Source organism: Dendropsophus ebraccatus, chromosome 6, assembly GCF_027789765.1.
Source record: "Dendropsophus ebraccatus isolate aDenEbr1 chromosome 6, aDenEbr1.pat, whole genome shotgun sequence".
Lineage (NCBI taxonomy): Eukaryota > Metazoa > Chordata > Amphibia > Anura > Hylidae > Dendropsophus > Dendropsophus ebraccatus.
Genome location: NC_091459.1, coordinates 51667647 through 51690852, shown reverse-complemented (window position 1 = coordinate 51690852; position 23206 = coordinate 51667647). Strand labels below are relative to the sequence as shown.

At 45.5% G+C, this 23206-nt stretch overlaps 2 protein-coding genes and 2 non-coding genes across 5 annotated transcripts in view; 1 reads left to right on the top strand and 3 right to left on the bottom strand.

The window, feature by feature from the left end:
- Positions 1–1460: 1460 nt before the first annotated feature.
- Positions 1461–6244, bottom strand: RPS12 (ribosomal protein S12). Its single transcript, XM_069973712.1, has 6 exons — positions 6191–6244; positions 6001–6048; positions 5050–5166; positions 4312–4414; positions 1797–1898; positions 1461–1550 (listed from the first exon to the last, which is right to left on the bottom strand). The coding sequence occupies exons 2-6, from the start codon at positions 6012–6014 to the stop codon at positions 1488–1490; spliced, it is 399 nt and encodes a 132-aa protein (XP_069829813.1). The 5' UTR covers positions 6015–6048; positions 6191–6244; the 3' UTR covers positions 1461–1487.
- LOC138796136 (small nucleolar RNA SNORD100) lies at positions 1963–2049 on the bottom strand. The gene has a single exon (XR_011363744.1). It is a non-coding gene; the product is annotated as a small nucleolar RNA SNORD100 (small nucleolar RNA).
- LOC138796130 (small nucleolar RNA SNORD101) lies at positions 4484–4555 on the bottom strand. The gene has a single exon (XR_011363738.1). It is a non-coding gene; the product is annotated as a small nucleolar RNA SNORD101 (small nucleolar RNA).
- A 3983-nt stretch (positions 6245–10227) lies between the features above and the next one.
- SLC18B1 (solute carrier family 18 member B1) overlaps positions 10228–23206 on the top strand; it is a 40246-nt gene continuing 27267 nt past the window's right edge. The window contains exons 1-2 of one of the 2 annotated variants that reach the window (XM_069973711.1): positions 10228–10300; positions 18692–18852. In XM_069973711.1, coding sequence (XP_069829812.1) covers positions 18700–18852 — 153 coding nt within the window. In that variant the 5' untranslated portion in view covers positions 10228–10300; positions 18692–18699. Of the gene's footprint in view, positions 10301–16296; positions 16440–18691; positions 18853–23206 lie in introns of those variants that run through there. The other variant, XM_069973710.1, reaches the window with a different exon arrangement.

Sequence of the window (23206 nt, the reverse complement as noted above, 5' to 3'; positions counted from 1 at the left end):
GATCTTTCTGATCCGTCAGACCTGGAGGAGCGATCATGGCGTCCTTTTTCTTTCCTGCCCGAAGATTCAGACATGCTGAAGGCCGGAAAATGCACCAGACTGGTGGGGCTGGCTGGTTGAGTCCTCCGCTCCTGGACGCTGTAGGAGGCATGGACAGGGAGAGACGCTTCCCCTGGCCTTTTGAAGAAGCCAGGACCGCCAAGCTCCCGGATGCGGCGTCCCGGCGTCTGACGTCACGGGCTCCGTCACTTCCGGCGGAGCCCACGTCTTGACGTACTGCCGGGCTGGAGCGCAAGCCGCGGCCCGCCACGCGATCAGACCGGGGAGACAGGCACGGCCCGCTCTGCCCCAGCCCCCGGCAACTCCCCGAACCACAGGGACCGAGGACTGGAGGGGAGGCATACCGTCCTGACCTGGGGTGCCTCAGACCAGACTTAGGGCTGCTGTCCAGACTTCTGCCCTCAGGGAAACCCCCAGCGGATTAGGCTAAATGGGGGACCTGCAGCCGGCGTGGAGAAGGTAACTTCATCCCCTATGGGACTCTTCAGAGGCCTCCCATCCGCCGGACAGGAAACCTGAACTGAGGTGTGGAGAGGAGTGTCAGACTTTTATCTTCTCAGGTTTCCTTTCCTGCGGTGGGAGGTCCTCTCCACGCAGGTGGGGAGGTCCTCTCCACGCCTGTCATAGGGCGTCTGGGTAAAAGCTAATCCTTACTTTTTGTTTACTTACTTTTTGTTTACGCTATTTGCGATTGGCATATTTTAGTAGATTGAACAATTATGCACTCTACGGTATATGTTTATTTTTATGATTTATATCATGGGAAAGAAGTGATTTAAACTTATTAGGGCAGAGGCTTTGGGATGTTTGTAAAGATTTTTTTTTCTTTACACATTTTAAGTTTTGGGGGACTTTTACATTTATTGGATTTAACACATTGATCAGTGCGATAGGTGTTCTGCTCATTGAGCCCTCACGCGGTCCATTACAACAGTGGGACTGCGGGGGTCCCGATCGGTAAGTGACAGGGGACTAAGTGGTTAATCATACGCTGCAGCCAGCCCCCCCCCAGCCAAAGTAAAAACTGGATTTGAAATATAGCAATTAAATTTGATGTCTTCCTGCTAGTTCCTCTAGGAACCATAACTACAGGTGAGCTTATATGATCCATACCAGGAAGGCCAGTGGCATAAGTTAGTTCTCACTACAGTATGTTGCTTGAGCTGTGCATCCTTACCCATTTAGCATGCCAAAATGTAAATGCTACAGTTGAGCACGCTCAGGTTTGTGGCATTTGATAAAGAGTCAGTCTGTATCTATGTTTTCCAGGACTCCCTACTAGGGCTGCAGCCAAATTCAGCCACCAGTAATAAAATGCTACATGCTGAGGTTCTGACAAACATAAGCGTACTTGAAGTTTGCTCAACGCTAGTAAATGCAAATAAGCCACACAACAACGGTGAAGTTCTAAGCTTTTATTCAGATGTTCATTTCTTGCACTTGAAGTATTCTTCAATAACATCCTTGGCCTGGGATTCCTTACCATAGTCCTAAGGAGGAAAATAATGAGGAGTTTTAGAGCCATCATGTATAGTATGAAACAATTTAAAACCTGCTGTTAAATCATGTTGCCATTTTCAGGGACCTCAAGTGCCACATGAAGGCGCCAAGGCTCGTACAGTGGCCTTTATCTTGCCACCACATGAGCACATTCTGCAAAACACATGTAGTTTAGCAGTAGTGCAATGGCGGAGAATATAATCCCAGGTATACATTCCCAAAGAGCCACCACTTACCTTGACAACCACACAGCTGCAGCCAACCACCTTACGTGGCTTGCCTTCCCTGTCGATTTTACAGAGGCCCACCCATTCACCAAGCTTCTTGCTGTCGTCAACCTAAGATAAAGACCTTGTGTTAGTAACAATCTAACCATTGAAGTCAACTGTTTAATCAGTGACTGCTGCAGATCAGTGGAAATTGGGTAACATGTAGGCTTTTATCCTCACAGCATTCAGTAGAGGGAGCCAAGTTATCATCATGTGCAGCATTACATGGAGGAGAGGACAGCATTTTACCAAATTATAGGAAAGCAGGACAGTCCCTGCTGCTTTGTATCCACTACAGGTTAAAGAAAACCTGTTATGTTTAAGTCCGCACAACTACAACAAGACACAACTTTAACAACTTTATTTTTGACGACTTTAAATTAAAGGGGTATTCCACTCAAGCTTTTGACATACTGCTGCCCAAGGTGAGCCCTATTCCACGCGACCATCGTTCGGATAATGGTTAAAGGGGTAGTGGGGCGCTAAGAACTTATTCACAGACCACCACATTACAAAGTTATACAACTTTGTAATGTATGTTATGTCTGTGAATCACCCCCTTCCCTGTGTCCCCCCACCACCGCACATGTACCTGGACGTGTGGTGCATTATACATACCTGATCCGTGTCGTGCCAGTCCACCATCTTGTGCCACGACGTCAGTTATGCTCAGCCAATAGTGGCTTAACAATCTGATGAAGTGGCAGAGGGCGGCCGGCACTCAGGACGATGGGAGAGCTTCGGCCGTCCGTCCGAAGAAGACGTTGTGGCACAGAAGATCGGGGACGGGGGTCGGCACGTGACAGGTATGTATAATGCACCACACTTCCGGGTACACGTGCGGGGGTGGGGGGACAGGGAAGGGAGAGATTCACAAACACATACATTACAAAGTCGTATAACTTTGTAATGTGTGTTATCTGAATAATTTCTTAGCGCCGCACTACCCCTTTAAATAGTTCGAAGTGAAGACATAATCGTTCGGTTGAATAGCAGTTAGACAAAGGAGAAATCGTTGAACACTTTGAGACCTGGACCTATTACCATTGCACGTTTTGCACAGAAGATGTCACAGTAGCTACGAACGCAAGAACGATTACAAGTAACGATCGTTCCTATTCATTCTCCTTCCCCCAGTTCTCAGCTGCTGTTTTTTGCTGAAGACACATCTTGTGTGTAAGCCTTTGTCTCCTCCTCCCTTCTGAGACAGCTGATAAAGCCTGTCGGACTTTACATTATCGTTTCTCTTCTTTGTAAAAATTAATCAGTGAGTTTGTTGAAAACTTGACATCATAACCCTACCAGATTTACAAAGCAGCTAGTGTTGCAGATACAGCCTGCCAGGGACTTTAAATCAGCCGTCTCAAAAGTGGAGGAAAGGGTAGTATAAGGGAAAAGCTCACAGATGTGTCTTCAGCAGAAAGCAGCAGCTGAGAACTGGAGACTGACAATTCATTCTATACTTATTTAATTTCAACATAGGCAGGAAAATATGAGACATGTCCGAGTTGTACACCCCTTTTAAACGAAGGGGACACTTCCTAGAGAGTCTAAAATATGTGATTATTCTACAGAGTATTAGTCTTTTACCCAGCCAAATAGGACTAATTTAACAAACTTTTCATAAGTTTGTGAAATATTCTTATAATGGCAAATTAGAAAAAAAAAAAAAAAGCACAAGTTCACCTGGTACTGACCAGACGGCATTCACAATTTTGTGCAATTTTAAAAAGATGCAAATAAGAGTGCAATTTAATCCCGGATTGTGATTTTGAGTGACTACTGAAAACAGGAAGATTAAAGAAAGTCACATCTAACAAATTTGCCCATCAAATACTGGTTCATAGATTTGTTTCTTTGCCCATTTTTTAAGCTCTAATTATTCACCTAAAAAGGTGCAAAGCCCTTGATAAATGTCCCCTAAATGTTCTTAAAATTGCTCTACCACCATCCTTATATCTTAGTTTTTGGTGTATGGGGCTGTGAGGAGTCATTTTTGCCCCATGACCTACTTTCTATTGGTACCTTGCTTCCATATGTGCAACTTTTTGATCACTTATTACAATTTTTCTGGATTTGATAAAAATCTTTATTTTAATAATGATCTTTACCCAACCCTGCCACTACACCACAGATTGAGATAAAAGCCATTTAAAGGCAACTGTCCATTTTGACAGGTGCATTTAAATGGCTTATTAGCCAGGTGTGGTGATTGGCCCAAGCCCACTAATTGCTGCAGTCCTCAGCTGCTGATAACAGCTAGGAGCCATGCGGTTCAGCAAGGGGGTCACAGCATGACCCCTCTCTGAACTCCCCTAAGGGCACAATAAGGTATGGGTACATCAGTCAGTGTTTCAGAACTCCCAACATAATACTGCTGCCAAAAACTCAAAGGTCTGGCCCACAGAATATGGTCTTGCGTGGACAGTATTTTGCAGATTTCTAAATGCCCCCTAAGAAACTGTGGGACCTGGTGACTCACCTTGATGAGATTGATCTGATGTTCGGCGCACAGGGCTTCAACCAGTTTCACATACATTGGCTCATCACAGTTGGAAGCAAGGACGCACAGGTGAGCTTGGCGTCTAGTAGAAGAAACCTCACATTAGCGCAGGAAATGTCTTTATTCACATGTAATTGGGTTTCGCTAACAGGCTTGTCAGTAGCATTTTCTCACTCAGAAAGAGTGAAGGGGTATCCGACAATAAGAAAATCATCATTCAAGCACTGTAGTAACCACTAATGCCAGGATAAGAGACAGACTAATCACGGACATCATATTGTTAGAGAGAACATAGAATGCAGTGTCGTAGTCCTCACCATACGGCTAATGTTAGACAAGTTTATAGAAAACAGACATTGACTGTAATGAAATCAGCGTCCGTTCTTTTCTGCAGCATTGCATCAAGTTCAATGTAATGCCACACCACAGTATAACCCTGTCCACTGCTAAGCAATGGACGGTGTTATACTACGTGTAAGAATAGCCTTATAATGGGCCTAGTACTAAATGCCCTACTGCTCCTGCGTGCCGAATGACAGATTTATGTCTATCATGTATAAACAGCTGTCATTTAGCATCAGGCAGACAGATGTGAGCAGCCACCAGCATGTTAGATTTATATATCTGGGCCATTGATATTGGGGTAAATCCAATCCTGGGCATTGATGTCATGTCCACAGGAGATTGGAATAGACTTTAGAAGACTGATGAACTTACTTGTCAAGAGCCTTGGCAGCTTCACGAATCCCACGGGCCAGGCCATCGTGTATAAGTGCGGTCTTGAGCACATCTTGAAGAGCAATGTTGATATCCATTACACCTCCAGCAGAAATGCTGAAAGGGAAAAGCCTGTTGGTTATTGGTCCCGACTACAGCTATGTCATCCCATCAGATCTCCACCATGCCATCACCAACTACAACATTCCTACCACACCAGATCCCTATACCATCAGCTATAGCACTCATCCCACCAGATCGCTATACCAGTACTAGAACATGCCTATCCCACCAGCTCTCTACACCAGTACTATAGCATTCCTACCACACCAGATCTCTACCAGTACTAGAACATTCCCATCCCACCAGATCACTACCAGTACTAAAACATGCCTATCCCACCAGATCACAACATTCTCATCCCACCAGATCACTACCGTACTAGAACATGCCTATCCCACCAGATCACTACCCCATCTTCAGCTATAGCACTCCCATCCCAGCAGGTGTCCAATATACCATCAGCTGCTCCAATCCCATCCCTAACACATCTATCACTGCCATAGCACTAAGGTGGGCACATCAGTGTACCAGGACACCATCCAGGGACCACAACACTTACAGCTGGCAGAGGACACGTGACAGCAGCCAATACACCTAGGCTGGTACTACAGCATATAGAGGTCTGACACCTGATGACAGAATCCGATGTCAGAGGGAGAAGGCGGCAGCCTCCCTGAGGAGTATCACTATGGACAGTACAGGTACAGGACTGACACGTCTCCCATAGAGGTGACAGCCATAAGTACTGCCGCCTCTGCCCCCAACCTGCCACTCGTTACATATAACTACAACTCCCATCATCCCAGTCTGAGGTGCCCAGGATCTGAAGGGGAACATGGAGGCGGCACACTAACTACAGGAGAGAAGCGACAGCCGCGGACTACTCACCCTTCCTCGGCCATCCTCGATGTCTAATGGATGTTGGGCGTCACTCCGCTGTAATACAGACACAAACGAGAAGCGTTAGGAGCGCTCATAACGACGCCGGTGTTCCCGGGCTCATGGCGGGCGGGATGCCGGAGATAAGCCGCAGATGATACCGTGCACGGCGTTACTGTACACCGCCGCCATCACTTACCCAACCTGCTCCACAGCATGAAGGAAAGAAAGAACCATGCGTGCCCCTCACGTATTTATACTGCGCGAGGCGTGGCGCCGTCTCCTTGCGTGAGGGCAAAGGTTAATGAGGCTGCGTCCGCCATGTTTATTGTGGGCAGAAAGGTTTCCATTACTCTGCACTCTCTGGTGCATATTCCATATAAGAAGCGTATGTTACTTTAGGTTTTATATTTATCCTGAGGCTACAGATCATGAGGATGTGCTGCTTTATAGGTTGGCGGTTCTAACAGGTTCTGTACAGCAGGCTAATGCTTCCAAGAGAGAAAACTACATCACCCATAATGCAGCGGATGAGAGCGTCACCGTCAGGGGCCTGCCGCCAGTTCTCCTTATACGAAGAGCTCACGTGGTTTGGATGCTTACAGCCGCTGTAGTGAATCCCTTTCCAACCCCATTACTTTTAATATGTTTAAAGCAGCACTTCGAGGGATTTTTATCTAGTTCACTTCTATGGTTTTTTTTGTACTTTCTAGGATATGTTTTATTTCAAAATAGGACATGTTACTAAAATAGTTTTATGTGTTTTTTTTTTCTTTTGTTTCTGTCCTATGAAAAGCCATGTGATTTAAGAATCTCTGGTGCAGAGGAAAAAAGCTATAAAAAAAAGAGAAAAAAGGGGGAGAAGATGGGGAGATATGAAAAAAAACCAGGGGAATTAATATAGATTTTTTTGAGAATTTTCATCATTTCATGTAAATAACACCTACAACTTTGAACATTTTGTTTTAAAGGGATTATCCAGCAAAAATCTTTTTCTGTCAAGTGAAGGTTTCGGAACGTTATATAGATTTGTAATTTAGTTTTAATTTGTGTTTAAAAATATCAAGTCTTCCCATACTTATCAGCTGCTGTATGTCCTGCAGAAAATGTTTTCTTTTCAGTCTGACACAGTGCTCTCTGCTGCCACCTCTGTCCCAGACAGGAACTGTCCAGAGCAGAAGAGGTTTTCTATGAGGATTTGCTACTACTCTGGACAGTTCCTGACATGGACAGAGGTGGCAGCAGAGAGCACTGTGTCAGACTGAAGAGAAAACATTTACTGCAGGACATACAGCAGCTGATAAGTATGTGAGGACTTGAGATTTTTAAATAGAAGTAAATTACAAATCTATATAACTTTCTGAAACCAGTTGATTGGAAAGAAAAGGATTTTCGCTGGAGAACCCCCTTACGGTCTGAACTTTGACTAGGCAATTTTAATATATTTCCATGTTTCCTCTTAAAGGGGTAGTCCAGCGATTTGTTAATACTCTGGGCAGTTCCTGACATGGAGAGAGGTGGCAGCAGAGAGCACTGTATCAGACTGGGAAGATTACACCACTTCCTGCAGGACATACAGAAACTGATAAGTACTGGAAGACTGGAGATTTTTAAATAAAAGTAAATTATATATCTCTGGCACTTTCTGTTACCAGTTGATTTGAAAAATAAAAAATTCACTGGAGTACCACTTTAAACCACTAGAGTGTTGCTATAGCAGTATGCTTTGGGTCATTGTCCTGTTGGAAGTTCAACCTTCGCCAACAGTTTTTGCTCAAGAATATCCCTGGATTTAGCACAATCCATCTTTACTTCAACTTGGACCAAGCTGTCAGTTTAGTTTCACACTGCCTTAAAATTTTGCGATAATGCCATGATTAGATGTCAGCTGTCAATGGAAGTTTATGAAATGCCATATATATTGGGGTCTTCTGCAAACTGTGGCATTTCTTGTCCATAGACTGCAATGGAATTTCTGCTGTCCATCTAAAAAACACCAGTGCTTATGTGCATGGTGTTTTTTAGTGATTTTTTTGGGGCCCAAAATGACAGTCTGGCCCCCAGGGGATTAACTTATCCACCCGGTAGTCGATCAGCCAATCAGCGGCTGATGCGGGATCCTACAGCAGCTGCTGATTGGCTGAGCAGAGCCTCCTGTAGTTTCATTTCAGCCAATTAGCAAGTGGACATTTCAGGACCCAGAGCCCGGCACACTGAGCCTGATGTGTGCCAGGTGTGGTGAAGAAAGAAGACGTCTAAGGGTGAATATGAACACCATCTGATAATCTGGGGGAATCAAGCGCTGACCTGCAGGGCTGTGGAGTCGGAGTTGTGGAATCAGAGTTGGTTTTGGCTGGAGTAGGAGTAAAAAAAAATGTACCAACTCCAGCTTTTTGAAGTTTTGTAATTGAATTTTAATATGAATTTTATAAATGTTCCCCATTAATATAGTTTGTTCTATCAATCTAAGGACCCTATTTATTAAAACCAGGAGAACACTTTCTCCCATACATTAAGTTTCCCCCATATATAGTAATAAAGCACTGGCCCTATTAGATAAGGGGGGGCAGGGAAAATATGTCGGTCTCTATTCAGCAGTTTGTTTCTGATCTGGAAGAGTCCATAATAAAGTACATAATAAATAAATCCTATTTACCCATTCCTGTGACCCCACAGTGCAGTATCACGGCTCATGGTCCTCTGCCAAGCTCCCAATCCTGTGATCTCATGGCTCCATTTTCCAGAGGGCAATGTTCCTAGATTCACTGATGTTGAGAAACCTGAAGGTGTCTCTGTAGTGTTTTGGTTGATCTCCCTGAGGTCAACCATCATCCCCTTGAATGCACTTACTAGGCTTTGCTTCCACTAGCCAGAATCCTGCTCCACACTGATGAGGGGCAAATACCCCAAAACAGCCTTGCTGTTTGTGGATAGATACCTTTCTGAGGTATTTCACAAGTCCTGTAATTTTTGGAATGTGACTTGTTGGAAGGTGGTTTCCTTGACTGAAGACCCCCCCCCCTTGGCTTGGTTGTTCCTTCCTGGAGGAAGGTGTCAGAAATGTGCCTTTGCGCTCCTCAGTTTGGGGCCTGCAGGGCAGAAGGCACTGAACCTGGTGTGAACAGGGCGCTGTTTTTGTCTGTCCCGCCCGCTTTGCCTCTCAGCCTCTGGCAATGATAGGGTTACTCTGCTCTCTCCTAGCCTGATTCCTGCAGCTGAGCAGTGTGGTGTTTCCTTGACTGTCAGATGCCTTTCCAGTAAAGGTCTTTGTGGATCTGAGTGCCGGCCAATGGGGATCTGGATCGGGCTCCTGGTCCTCATGAATACTGAGCATAGACAGCAGCAATTTGCTGGCTATTAGTTCTTGCTAGGCTAAGCATTCCTTGCGATTCCTGTGCTGTTTGTTCCTGACCCTTTGCCTGTTCCTTCACCTGACCTGTCTGCTGCCTGCCCTGACCTCTTTGCCTGTCCTTGATCATTCTTTGCCTTACGATTTTGCAGGGGCGGATTAACTTTACCATAGGCCCCGGGCTGTTCACCAAGCCTGGGCCCCCCCACCCCACTGTAACTATGGCAGCACTAGCCTGGCGTTCATAGTACAGGACAGATAATGTCATGATGATTTGTGCAAAATTGCCATAAAAAAGTGTGATATTTTGCAAATCATGGCGGAAGTGTAGCCAGGAGACAGTACACCATTGAAAGTATGAGTCTTTTTGGGTGGTCATGGGCCCCCAGGAGCTCAGGGCCCCGGGCTACCGCCCGGAACACCCCTATTATAGTCCACTACTGCATTTTGTACCGCTGCTACCCGCCGTTACCGACCCGGATTGTTGACTTGTTATATTGTTCTTGTACATCTGTCTCCATTTGGGTTTGCAGTTTAGCAGTGTAGGGACCGCCTCCGTGGTTGCCCGCAGTCACATAGCACTGTCTTGAGGCAAGTAGGTAGGGTCAGTGGGTGGTACCAGTTAGGGCTCACTGTCCATTTGTTTTCATACCTTGACTGTTGGTGACAGAAGGTTTGGCTAACTCGCTGGTGTTGAGAAACCTGTGATGGTGTCTCTGCAGTATTTTTGCATATTTGATTTCCCAGGGGGCAATGTTCCTAGATTCACTGACGAGAAACAGGTGATGGTGTCTCCGCAGTGTTTTAGTTGCTTTCCCTGAGGTCAACCATCATTGTCTTCACAGCTGCAGTCACTGACTGGCTGAGCAGGTAGTTCCTGTGGGGCCGCGATGATTCAGCAGTACAGAAGCTGACAGAGAGCTGATAAACCTGGGCCTACGTCTGACATCTATATTACAGGTATCTGGCATTGTTAGCAGTGTTTCTTTGTGTATGGTGAATAGTTAGAAACATAGAAGATTGTCAGCAGGAAAAGACCACCTGCTCCATCTAGTGTAGTTCTTAGTTGTTCAGGACATGGAGGCTGGAGACGAGCTGCATCCACTGCGCACACACACACACACACAAGATTCTGTTTTGGGTACAAACACACACACCGTACACGCAGCAGATACGATGGTGCAGATTTGATGCTGTGTTCAGTTATTTAGATCTAATCTGCTGCGTTTTTGCTGCGTATCGCAGCAGTAAATATGCTGCGTATACGGTGTGTGTTTATACCCTTAGGGTACAAACACACACGGCTTTTAGGGTGCGTTCACACATACAGGGTCTGCAGCAGATCTGCGCAGATTTGAAGTTGCAGATTCAGTAACTCTGGGCCATTAAATCTGCTGCGGATCTGCTGCAGATCTGCTTAAGGTCCCTTTTACACAGAAAGATTATCTGACAGATTATCTGCCAAAGATTTGAAGCCAAAGCCAGGAATGGATTTGAAAAGAGGAGAAATCTCAGGCTTTCCTTTATGACCTGGTCTGTTTATAGTCTGTTCCTGGCTTTGGCTTCAAATCTTTGGCAGATAATCTGTCAGATAATCTTTCTGTGTAAAAGGGCCCTTAGATTCAAATCTGCCTTATCAAATCTGCTGCAGATCCTGTACGTGTGAACGCACCCTTATATGTTTCCCTAATCCTTCCGAAGTTGCCCAAGGATCATGTAGGACATTACAATGAAGCTGCTGAGCCAGCTCTACTTTACACCAGTGTTATAAATAAGTCCCCTGGTGTCTGACTGGCCATCTATGAAGGAGCTGGAGTCGGTCCCTGATAAAATTCAGAAGTCTGAACTGTAGTTTATCAAATCTACAGCCCTGCCGACCGGTCTGCTCAGCACAGCATTTCCGCTCTTGCTGCACTGTGCTCTTACATGCACAGACAGCAAGTGGGGGGCTTTCAATCCTCACAACGTTCAGGTTGCCTATTGAAGTCAGCAGTATTCTGCTGTTCCTATTACAAGGAGCGACGCACTGCAGAGATGGTGCATGTCAGCTGTCAACATGTGCTATTACACTAAATGATTATAAACCTGAGCAGTCGGTAATCAGCCGAGTAAGGCCAGGTTTCACACTGCAAGTTACACAGTGAAATCCGCAGCGATACTGTGTACTATAGGCTCTACATTCTCACAGTGGATTTTCATTTGGCTGCTAGAATGTAGCCATAGCCTTCTTAACTCAGCATGTGCCGGGCTAACAAGCCAGTGACACGTTAGCTGGAGAGGCAAGCTGTAGGGCTAAGAGTACAGAGTATAGAAGCGGATTTCGCTGTGGAACTCGCAGTCTGAAGTCCTCTGTAATATAGTATGTGTAAAGGCACCCTAATAGGCCCTTTAGTGTTAGCCGGCAAAATGGCTAACACTCCCCCCCTCCCCCCAATTAACCCAGTACCCACTGCCACAGGGGTACTGGAAACAACAGGTACCAGTGGTCACGAAGTGTCAAAAAGTGGACTGGATTGGACTGAATGGTGTCAGGCTAGTATTATTAGACTCCTAAATGGCTCCTTCCACCCTAGTACTACTAGGCTGCTGCTGTTTGTTTTTTAACCTGGCTGTAAATGGAAATGGGGGAATCTTTCATACTTAAAAAAAAAAAAAAAACTAACAAAAAAACACCTCCTCCCTCATATACATATATACCCACAGATACACTGACATATATGTATCCACAGATACATACACACACTGACATATACATATATACCCACAAATACATACATACATACAATCACTGACACTCATACGTAGACACAGCTACTCATACGTAGACACTCACACTTACAGCTCTCAGTCTTCTCCCCTCCTCCTCCTGTAGTCAGGCTGATCTCCACACAGAAGGATTGAGAACCTGTGGGTCATGTTATCAGGTCCTTCAACACTCTCTGCTGTGCAGGACGCTGGCAGGTCCTGCTTCTCTGTTCCTCTTCTGATGTTGAGCCTGCACAACCTGCACTACAGTAAGTAAGCTGAACAGTACAGTGGCAGGTCCCACTCCCTCTCCGGGCTCCTGGGTGTGTGGGGGGGGGGGGCTGATGTCTGTGGCATACCTATAATGAAGGCAGACCACACTTTCCTGGGCCCCATTGCAGTCGCATTGTCTGCCTTCATGGTAGCTACACCACTGGAACTTAGCTTCCAGGTGTCAATCAAGCAGGGAAAGGAGACATTACAGCTTGTTGCATATCAAGAGCTTTGGAATCTGATTTGGCTCTTTGTACCAGAGACTAATAGCATTTTCTATGATCTGGAAGCCCAGCTGGATATATCAAAGGTACCATGTGTCTCCTTGATCTAACAGCTATTTAAGGAAGCATTCACACGTTCCGAATAGGTCTGTAAATAGTGCATTCTCTGTATTTATGGACTGTGCACAGAACATCAGGGGGAGTCAGCAGGGTGCAATGTGCGTTACAGCTGACAGATTCCCTTCAATGATCAAAGCCCTTTTTTTAAAGTGGCACTATCAGCAGTTCTCCCCCCCTTCCCCCCAGTAGTTGATAGACACTACTCTTACCCCTCTCGGCCCCCGGATTGTTTCTAAAATCGCTAAATGGTCTTAGGCAAATTACTAGCATAAGAGCATTTAGGGCGTTGCTCAGGGCCAGAAAGCATCCCACACCCCGCCCGCCCCCTATGCATATTCATAACTGCATAGTGGGCTTTATACACGCCGGCTGCGCAGGGAAGGACTGCTTTCCCTGCATGCGTGAATCCCCCAGGCCGGTGCCAATCCTCCCGGAGGTTCCTCGAGACGTAAGTATATACTTATATAAAACACAACAATCACTGAACTCAGGGAGAACAGTGAAAAATTCCAATGGAGTACTCATTTACGAGTCTCCATTGATTGTCCCATACAAAATTTGAATATGCAAAAAAGGGGTCCGTGGAGCCTCAGTTACGAGTCTCAAAACACGGGAATAGCCAGATATCCCTCTCTCCAGAGAAGGAAGCCCATTGCCAAGGGGTGCCTCCTAGTGGGGAGAGCACCAAACCACCCTGATACGTAGTCCCTCAGGTCCTCACTCTGTTGCGAGCTTTGGGACCTAAATAGGGAAACACCAGGGTGGCCCCTGTGAGTCAAAGTCTAACTCTGTGGCAAGTATAACGACATAAGACAAGGGTAACCAAGGCTAGGCATCCATCCACAGACTGCAGTTTCGGGGTATTTGCCCCTCGTCAGTGTGGAGCAGGATTCTGGCTACTGGGACAATGATAAGTAGACCAACAAAACACAACAATCACTGAACTCAGGGAGAACAGTGAAAAATTCCAATGGAGTACTCATTTACGAGCCTCCATTGATTGTCCCATACAAAATTTGAATATGCAAAAAAGGGGTCCGTGGAGCCTCAGTTACGAGTCTCAAAACACGGGAATAGCCAGATATCCCTCTCTCCAGAGAAGGAAGCCCATTGCCAAGGGGTGCCTCCTAGTGGGGAGAGCACCAAACCACCCTGATACGTAGTCCCTCAGGTCCTCACTCTGTTGCGAGCTTTGGGACCTAAATAGGGAAACACCAGGGTGGCCCCTGTGAGTCAAAGTCTAACTCTGTGGCGAGTATAACGACATAAGACAAGGGTAACCAAGGCTAGGCATCCATCCACAGACTGCAGTTTCGGGGTATTTGCCCCTCGTCAGTGTGGAGCAGGATACTTATATACTATATACTTACCTCTTGCGGAACCTCAAAAAATTCTGTCGCAAATTAGAAAAATTTGAATTTTTCTAAATTTGGAATTTGCTACTTCCATGTCACATAAATTAGTTAGTAGTTCACATTATGGCTATGTTCACACAACATCTTTTTATTTAGAATAACGGCTGGTATTTTAGATTGACAGTGGCAAATAATGATCATGCTGCAACTTCTTCAGCTGGTGGCATTTAAACACCAAAAGATTGGACACAAGCATGTGCGGGTGGCGCTCACCTCTAATACTAAAAATGGGAGATTAATGTTCATAAATACATTTAAAAAAAAAAACTTTAAACTTTTATTCCTGTTAACCACCTAAGGGGTTAACAAACTTCCTAAATCCTGTTGTGAATCCTTAGAGGGGTTGTGCTCCAGTTGCGCCTTCTCCCCATTTTGGAAACCACACTTTCTGAGGAGGAGGAGGAGTGAGCTATTGTTCCGCACAGATGTTTTGTAGAACAAAAGTTAGTTCAGTGTTCCTTATTGGCAGCAAACCACATTGTGTCATTTCTGCCAATGCAAACAAGTCAGATAGGATTGAAACTTTTTCACAGTGATCCCACAATGTTACTGTGATTTCGGGTGGAGAAAACATACATATAATACATATAAAGCATACATATAATACATATAAAGCATACATATACATATAATACATATAAGCATACATATAATACATATAAAGCATAAATATAATACCTATAAAGCATACATATACATATAATACATATAAGCATACATATAATACATATGAGGGTATATTCACACGGGCGGGCTCGCAGCGAGATTCTCGCTGCGAGCCGGGCAGGTCCTGTCAGTTCCCATAAACTACATACTTGCTGCGGTCTAAACGACCGCAGCGAGTATGTAATTATACCGCGCTTAACCCCTTCTACTCCCGCCGGCTCCCCCGCTGTAAGCAGCATACATTACCTGTCCTTGCTGCACGGGTCCGGCGTCCTGCTCTCCCGTCCGGCCAATTAGTGGCTGCGGCTGGGCAACACACTAATTGGCCGGACGGGAGAGCAGGACGCCGGACCCGTGCAGCAAGGACAGGTAATGTATGCTGCTTACAGCCGGCGGGAGTAGAAGGGGTTAAGCGCGGTATAATTACATACTCGCTGCGGTCGTTTAGACCGCAGCAAGTATGTAGTTTATGGGAACTGACAGGACCTGCCGGGCTCGCAGCGAGAATCTCGCTGCGAGCCCGTCCGTGTGAATATACCCTAAAGCATACATATAATACATATAAGCATACATATAATACATATACGCATACATATACATTTAATACATATAAGCATACATATAATACATATAAAGCATACATATAAAGCATACATATACATATAATACATATAAGCATACATATAATACATATAAAGCATACATATAATACATATAAAGCATACATATACATATAATACATATAAGCATACATATAATACATATAAAGCATACATATAATACATATAAGCATACATATACATATAATACATATATATGAAACATCCATATAAACCCCTGTGTGAACCTACACACTCGCCCCTGGGCAGAGGCAGCTGATGACTGGAGAGCAGCCAGTACTAGCAGTATATTATCTATACAGAGAGCATACAGCCCTGCTCCTACAGGAGACTCCATGTGACCAGGGAAGGGGGCAGATCACATGGGGGCCATGCTGAGGAGCAGTGACCGGGGGAGGGGGCAGATGATAGGCTGTGCTGAGGAGCAGGGGGCAGATCACAGAGGGGCTATGCTGAGGAGCAGGGGGCAGATCACACAGAGTGGCTGTGCTGAGGAGCAGTGACCGGGGGAGGGGGGCAGATCACATAGGGGCTGTGCTGAGGAGCAGGGGGCAGATCACAGAGGGGCTGTGCTGAGGAGCAGTGACCGGGGGAGGGGGGCAGATCACATAGGGGCTGTGCTGAGGAGCAGGGGGCAGATCACATAGGGGCTGTGCTGAGGAGCAGTGACCGGGCAGATCACACAGAGTGGCTGTGCTGAGGAGCAGTGACCGGGGGAGGGGGGCAGATCACAGAGGGGCTGTGCTGAGGAGCAGTGACCGGGGGAGGGGGGCAGATCACAGAGGGGCTGTGCTGAGGAGCAGGGGGCAGATCACAGAGGGGCTGTGCTGAGGAGCAGTGACCGGGGGAGGGGGGCAGATCACAGAGGGGCTAGGCTGAGGAGCAGGGGGCAGATCAAAGAGGGGCTGTGCTGAGGAGCAGTGACCGGGCAGATCACAGAGGGGCTGTGCTGAGGAGCAGTGACCGGGCAGATCACACAGAGGGGCTGTGCTGAGGAGCAGTGACCGGGGAGGACGCCGCACGCTGCCCGCACCAGGTGAGTGGGGATCCGGAGGTGGTGCCGCTGTGATAACCGCAGCCCGGGGACGTGGGAGGCGGCAGACACCGGGGCTCCCGGGCTCCTCTCCCGGTCCCCGGCTCCGGTACACACTTTACCCAGAGCCGCAGGTCTGATCCGGCCGCTTCTAGTGGAGAAGTAACTTCATCCCGGTCTGATCACATAGACTGTGAGCTGGGGATAGGATATCATCGCCCTGTACACATGCCCGGCGGTTTCTCTCGCGTTTCTTCGCCTTTAGGCCACTTTCACACGAGTTGCGTAATGCTGCATATTTGCGTGAGAGAGAAGTGCTTCATTACAGTGTGAAACAATCCACCCGGGAATTGCCCTGCAGTGTGGATTATATAATGTTATGCTGTGGACTTATTACATCCTCTCTCTGCATATAATAGAGTCCTGTTGGTAGGGATCATTTAAAGGGGTACTCAGGAACTTTTTATATGTTGCTGCCCTTATATAAAATACAAGAAAAACGTAACCTTACCTCTCCTCAGGGTCCCCCAATTACCGCAGCTGCCACCGCTTTTGCGACAAACTTGGCTGCTCGCTCAGCCAATCACTGGCCGGGATGCCGTCCAGTCTCAGTCAGTGATTGTGCAGAGACCAGTTGGCCCCGAAAGTGGCGGCAGCTGTGATCAACAGGGGACCCGGAGATGCTGCAGGAGGACACAGAGAAGTAAGGATAGGATGTGTATTATCTTGGAGGGCACAACTATGTAGAAAGTGCCGGAGTACCCCTTTAATGCGAGGCCAGAGGAGGCCCTGGTGTTCTGTGAGGCTCAGTTTACCACTTGTAGGCTATGTTCACACTACGTGAACGACCGGCCGGGTCACAGAAGGGCCGTTCTCTGCAAAGATCATCCCGGCCGGTACTGCAGTACCGTCCGGATGATCTTTCCGGCCATAGTGCATCAGAACTCCCCACAGCACACAATGAAGCAAGCGGCCGGAGCCACTCGCTTCATTGTGTGAACTGACATGGGTTTCTGCGGCCGACATGTCAGTTATATGCGGGTCTGCATGGGATAGAAATGTAGGCAATGCTCACAGGCATACAAAGTATGCCGATGTCAACAACGGACGTACTTTTACGTAATGTGAACATAGCCGTAGCCTGTATGTCTTCACAAACATTAGAGGCTACCCTGTCTCATACAGAATGAAGTCCATAGAGGATCTTCCAGACACTGGGTCTCACTTATCTCCTCAATGACCTTCTAACCTCATTTATGACCAGTTCAAAGGTCATCTCTCATTGTCCTACAACAAGTCTAGAATTTATTTCACACCTCCAGCGCTTCAACTCAGACCGTTTCACCGTCTCCTCCTATTCTTTAGTCCATGTTAACACATTGTATCTTTGCATTTAACAGCGGCCGTTGTTTATTGACAGTGACTGAATACATTAAAACCACGTCCGTAGTGTATAGATACTGTATACGGCTCCCGGCTGTACTTTACACTGTGCTCTATGGCCAATTGGAGTCTGAGTAGAGTGTCGTCATTCCAATTAAAATAAAGTGATCTTTGTTCGGCCGATACTGCAATATCAGCCAGGTGAAAATCTTAGACATCGGCCGTTGTTTGACTTTTTTTATATATACACATTGTTTGTGCGTTCATTTGCAGGGATCAAAAGAAGTAAATAATTGTAGTGATAATCATCATTATATAATGACTATCTTTCTGTGTTATGGTGACCTGTTTCAGGTCGTTCATAGAAACGCTCGTTTGTGACCATTTATCGTTAATCTGGGAAAACGAAAAATTGTTTAGTCTACTAGGACCCTAAGGTAACGGCAATACAATAGGGAGTACAATAGGCTTTCTTACCCTGAATCAGAACAGTTTTTAAGGCCAAAACATCCCAAATGCCAAAAAACTGTACTGGAAGAAACAAACAAACAAAAAAAAATGAACATAGTCAAACACTTCAGTGGTGTCGCATCTCCCCAACAAATTATTATTACAATTGGACTGGCACCATGTAAGACAGTACTATAGTGCAAGCCCTAACAACCTAAAGCACAAACATCCAAAGAAAAAGGGATTGAAACATCCTACGTGTTCCAAACGCGTGGGATGTTCTGTCCCAACCCACTGTGTGACTGCCATACTGGTTGTATTGTGTTATTACTGACCTCATAGGTATAGCTGTGATTTAGATTTTATTGATGTATGAATGTATTTGTGTGGTTTTCCATGTGTCTTTTTTTTTTTCTTTTTAGATAACACCATGCCTGAGAACACTGACAACATGGTGGAAAATAACACCAGTGGTGGCAGCAAACTATCCAGGAATCAGGTCTTCATAATGATCTCTACAGCCTCACTGAACTTCAGTTCTATGATATGTTATTCCATTCTGGGCCCCTTCTTTCCTCAAGAGGTATTATATCTAATGTAACCTTTGGGTGTACCTTCTTTTTAGTAGCTGAGGGTCACTTTCGTCATATTGGTTAGAACTTTATTGGAGTCCAAAAAATTTTTCTTCAATATCTTAGAGACACTCACACTTTTTTTTATAACTCATCAGGGGTTGTGATCACAATCAGTTTTACAATATACTCTTAAGTTTTCTTTCATTAAATCAACTTTATACATATTGCCACTAGATGTATCCCTTCACTGCGCATGTGTACAGCTGCTGTATATTCAGTAGATAAGAATTCTGGGGTGCTCGCATTGTATGGTCAGCTCTCCTGTTACACAGCACCAAAACCTCTGTAACCACTCTGACATTATACTGACTGAATTTTTGGATAACAAAAGAGCATTGCCTCCTGGTAAGCTGCAGAACTGATGACATAATTAGTCAAAGTTATGCTACGTTTACACGGAACGATTATCGTGCATATTCGCACGATAACGGTCGAATTCGAACGATAATCGTACGTGTAAACGCTGCGGACGATCAAACGACGAACGAGAAATCGTTCATTTTGATCTTACAACATGTTCCAAAATTGTCGTTCGCAAAAAAACCGCAGGTCGTTCCGTGTAAACAGTCGTTCGACGATTTAACGAATGTGTGAGATAGGCTTAAGCGATCGCCAAACGAATTTCCGTACGATATATCGTACCGTTTAAACGCTGACCGTTATGAAAAAAAAATTGTTACTCCGACATCGTTAATCGTACGATCGGGCCAATTATCGTTTCTTGTAAACGCAGCATTAGGGTGCGTTTATACAAAGAGATTTATCTGAAGGTTTTGTGAAGCCAAAGCCAAGAACAGACTATAAACAGAGATCAGGTGGTCATAAAGGAAAGATTAAGATTTCTCCTCTTTTCAAATCCATTCCTGGCTTTGGCCAGACCACATATCTGCACAGGGGGAGCATGGAGCACAGTTTGGCCGTATGTTTATTATTGATTTAAACATAAAAAATGAAAATAAAGTGAGTATATTGCAAAACTGTTTGCGGTCACAACCCCTGTTCATTTCTTAAACAAAAAATCACAGCAGGTACACATTAAGATACAACCGTATGTTTCTCAGGGTACAGTATATTTGCATCTGGCTCAAGAAAAGAGACTTTGTAGTAAGTGAGATTGTTGCTGCTGTTAATGGTTACTACTCAGGCAGTGCTGCATAACGTCGATAAGTTCACATGGGAGATATACATGGCTTAGGGTACGTTTAGACAGAGATTTATCTGACAGATTTTTGAAGCCAAAGCCGGGAACAAACTATAAACAGGTCATAAAGGACTGAGATTTCTCCTATTTTTAAATCCATTCCTGGCTCTTGCTTCAAAAATTTGTAAACACACCATGAATATGGGCTGGAAATCCAAGAACTACCATGAGGTTTCTGCTGTTTATCAGCCTTTTGAGGGGTATTTTGTTGTGGTTATTGTGCAGGTAACCCCTGTATTGTTGGGTCTACTTACACCTTGTCTTCAAAATGTGTTTTCTGCATGGAATATGTGCAAAGTTGCTTTTCAAATTCATGTGGAAACGGCACTACGGCACATATTTCCCATTGGAAACTATAAGGTGTGTACTGTGTTTAGGTGCCTAATACATGCATAATATAAGTGACAGAAAATGTTGTCACTGGAGAAAAAAAATCTTACCGTATAGCCATCCACCGTATAGCTGTATTTACACAACATATTTTGGTCAGATTTTTTTTTCAAAGGAGAATTCCAGGCTGGGGTGATTTTTGGTAGAATCCTGGGGAGGAGGAAAGAAGCAACATGCTCTAATCTCCCCTGTTCCAGCATTGGTGCAGGTATCCCGCAGCTCCCGTCCCAAGTGGGGATCTAGGAAGTGACGTGCCAGGTAGAGATAAGTGAACGGGTTGGGGTTCGAGTCCATCCGAATCTGAACGTTCGGCATTTGATTAGCTGGGGCTGCTGAACTTGGATAAAGCTCTAAGGTTATCTGGAAAACATGGATACAGCCAATGACTATATCCATGTTTTCCACATAGCCTTAGGGCTTTATTCAACTTCAGCAGCCACCGCTAATCAAATGCCGAACGTTCAGATTCGGATGGACTCGAACCCGAACTCGGTTCGCTCATCTCTAGTGCCAGGCTATCTCAGGAACTCAGCGGCTGTAGCAGGGTCCCGCTTTGGCCACTGACTGGCTGAGCGGGTCTAACACATCACACCCCAGGTCCCCACTGAGACCTAGAAGCGTCTGGAACTGGGGTACCGGAGCTGCAGGATATCTGCACCAGCGCTGAATTTTTTTTCTCTATTCCGATCAAAAAAATTAGAAGCTAGTTGCTCTGCTCGTCAAGCTGCCAGCCTTTTGGCGCTGCTCTGCTCCCTGACACTCCTCCCAGGATGCCGGGAAAAGCTGGGTCCAATCCTGGAAAACTTCTCCCAGTTTCCCAGGATTGGATCCAGCTTTTCCCCAGCACCCAGGAGCGGTAGGGAGCGGAGCAGCGCTGACAGGTAGGCGGCTTGGTGAGCATAGCACTTATCAAACAAAGCGCTTCACTTCGTTTAGATGAGTGATTCGCTCAACTCTAGTTGCAAGCCTATTCAAAATTTTTAAAGGGGAACACCTGCTAAAACGGGGGTGTGCGGGAACATAATAAACACAATAAAAAAGCTAGTACATTTTTAGGCTCGCTCCACTGTGAACTTTGCTATAGGAGAACACTTGTTTCCGTTTACTATTACGAAACACTTGGCAGCTCAGTATTAGGGGCCACTCAATAATCAGATGTCAGTCACATGTATGCAGGCGAAACACAGTTCCTCAATATACACTGTTGTAAAAAAACTGCATTATGTTGTGGAGAGTTTTCCCTGCAGAAAGCCTTGTAAAGCAAATGTGACCCATGAAAATGGACTATTGTTTAAATCAAGTTTTTATTTTAAAAATATTTCAAACATTTCTGGTGTTTTATTTTTTCTTATTTTCCATTTCACTATTATTTATTTATTATTATTATTATTATTATTATTAATATTATTATTAGTATCATCATTATCATTAGGATTCTTTTACAAGAGCTTTTGGTTCCAAAGTGCTATAAATATAATTATTGGCTATTAAAGTAGCCATTTTTTCAAAACGCCCTGGGAGAGAGTGGGTGGAAAATATAACTTTACTTACCTCCCAGACTCCAGCACTGCCGCCCACATACTGCCGCTCTGGTCACTTTCTGGAGGTGACATGGCAGGGCCCGCTCAGCCATTCAGCCACTGTAGTGCTGTCCCGCCTCTGCCACTTAATGACTGAGAGTATCCCCCATGTCCCATCCCGAGTCCCGGCTCAGACCAGGAAGCGACCAGGGAAGCAAAAATGGATGGAATGTTTAACCGGCTGTAGGTGCCCGTGCCATATCTGGGAGATACATACAGCATCGCTGTTACTGCTTTTTGCTGAACTTGAGTTTAACTGTTCAAAAAAAAACTCCTAGGGAAACATTTATCAAGATGAGTACTTGTACTGTGAGCAGGTGTAAATCAGACACGGTAGAAGGCCAGACCTCCTACCCACCTTCTGTTTGGCGTAGGCCACCGGTGTAAACCTCATGAGTGTCCCCCCAAAAGAGTCTCCCTCTCGCCACCATTGAGCTAGAACACATTAGCTGAGAATTAATTTTCTTAAAAGCAACTCTGTACCAACAATTTGACCCTCCCAAACCACTTGTACCTTCGGATAGCTGCTTTTAATCCAAGATCTGTCCTGGGGTCCGTTCGGCAGGTGATGCAGTTATTGTCCTAAAAAACAACTTTTAAACTTGCAGCCCCGTGCCCAACGGCTGGGGCCTAGAATATCTGTGCCCTAACTTTGCACCACCCCTCCGTCCCTCCTCCCCACCCTCTTTATCATTTGGAATGCCGCTGGTACATTTTCACCTGTCTGAACATTGCACAGGTGCTTAACGATCCAGCCCATGTGCCGGGCTGCCACAGGTGATGAATAGGAGACAATCTGCCTGGAGCATTCCTAATGATGAGGAGGCCAGGGAGGAGGGACAGAGAGTTTGTGCCAGCCTAATGCATACACAATCTAAACCCCGGCTGTTGGGCACGGGGCTGCCAGTTTAAAAGTTTTTTTTTTAGGACAATAACTGCATCACCAGCCGAACGGACCTCAGGACAGATCTTGGATTAAAAGCAGCTATCCGAAGATACAAGTGGTTTTGGGGGGTCAGATTTTGGGTACAGAGTCGCTGTATTGGCACTAAAGTAGCTAGTAAAATGATACCATCTAGACGTCCTATATTGGGGATCCTAATAAGCAGTGTCATAAATTGTAGGCATGTG

Bases quoted from the DNA above. Each gene is read 5' to 3' on its own strand.
- RPS12 (XM_069973712.1), bottom strand. The intron at 4,415-5,049 runs GTAAGTTCATCA...TTCTTCTACTAG, and splicing joins GCTGCCAAGGCTCTTGACAA to ACGCCAAGCTCACCTGTGCG. The intron at 1,551-1,796 runs GTAAGTGGTGGC...TTTCCTCCTTAG, and splicing joins GCAGCTGTGTGGTTGTCAAG to GACTATGGTAAGGAATCCCA.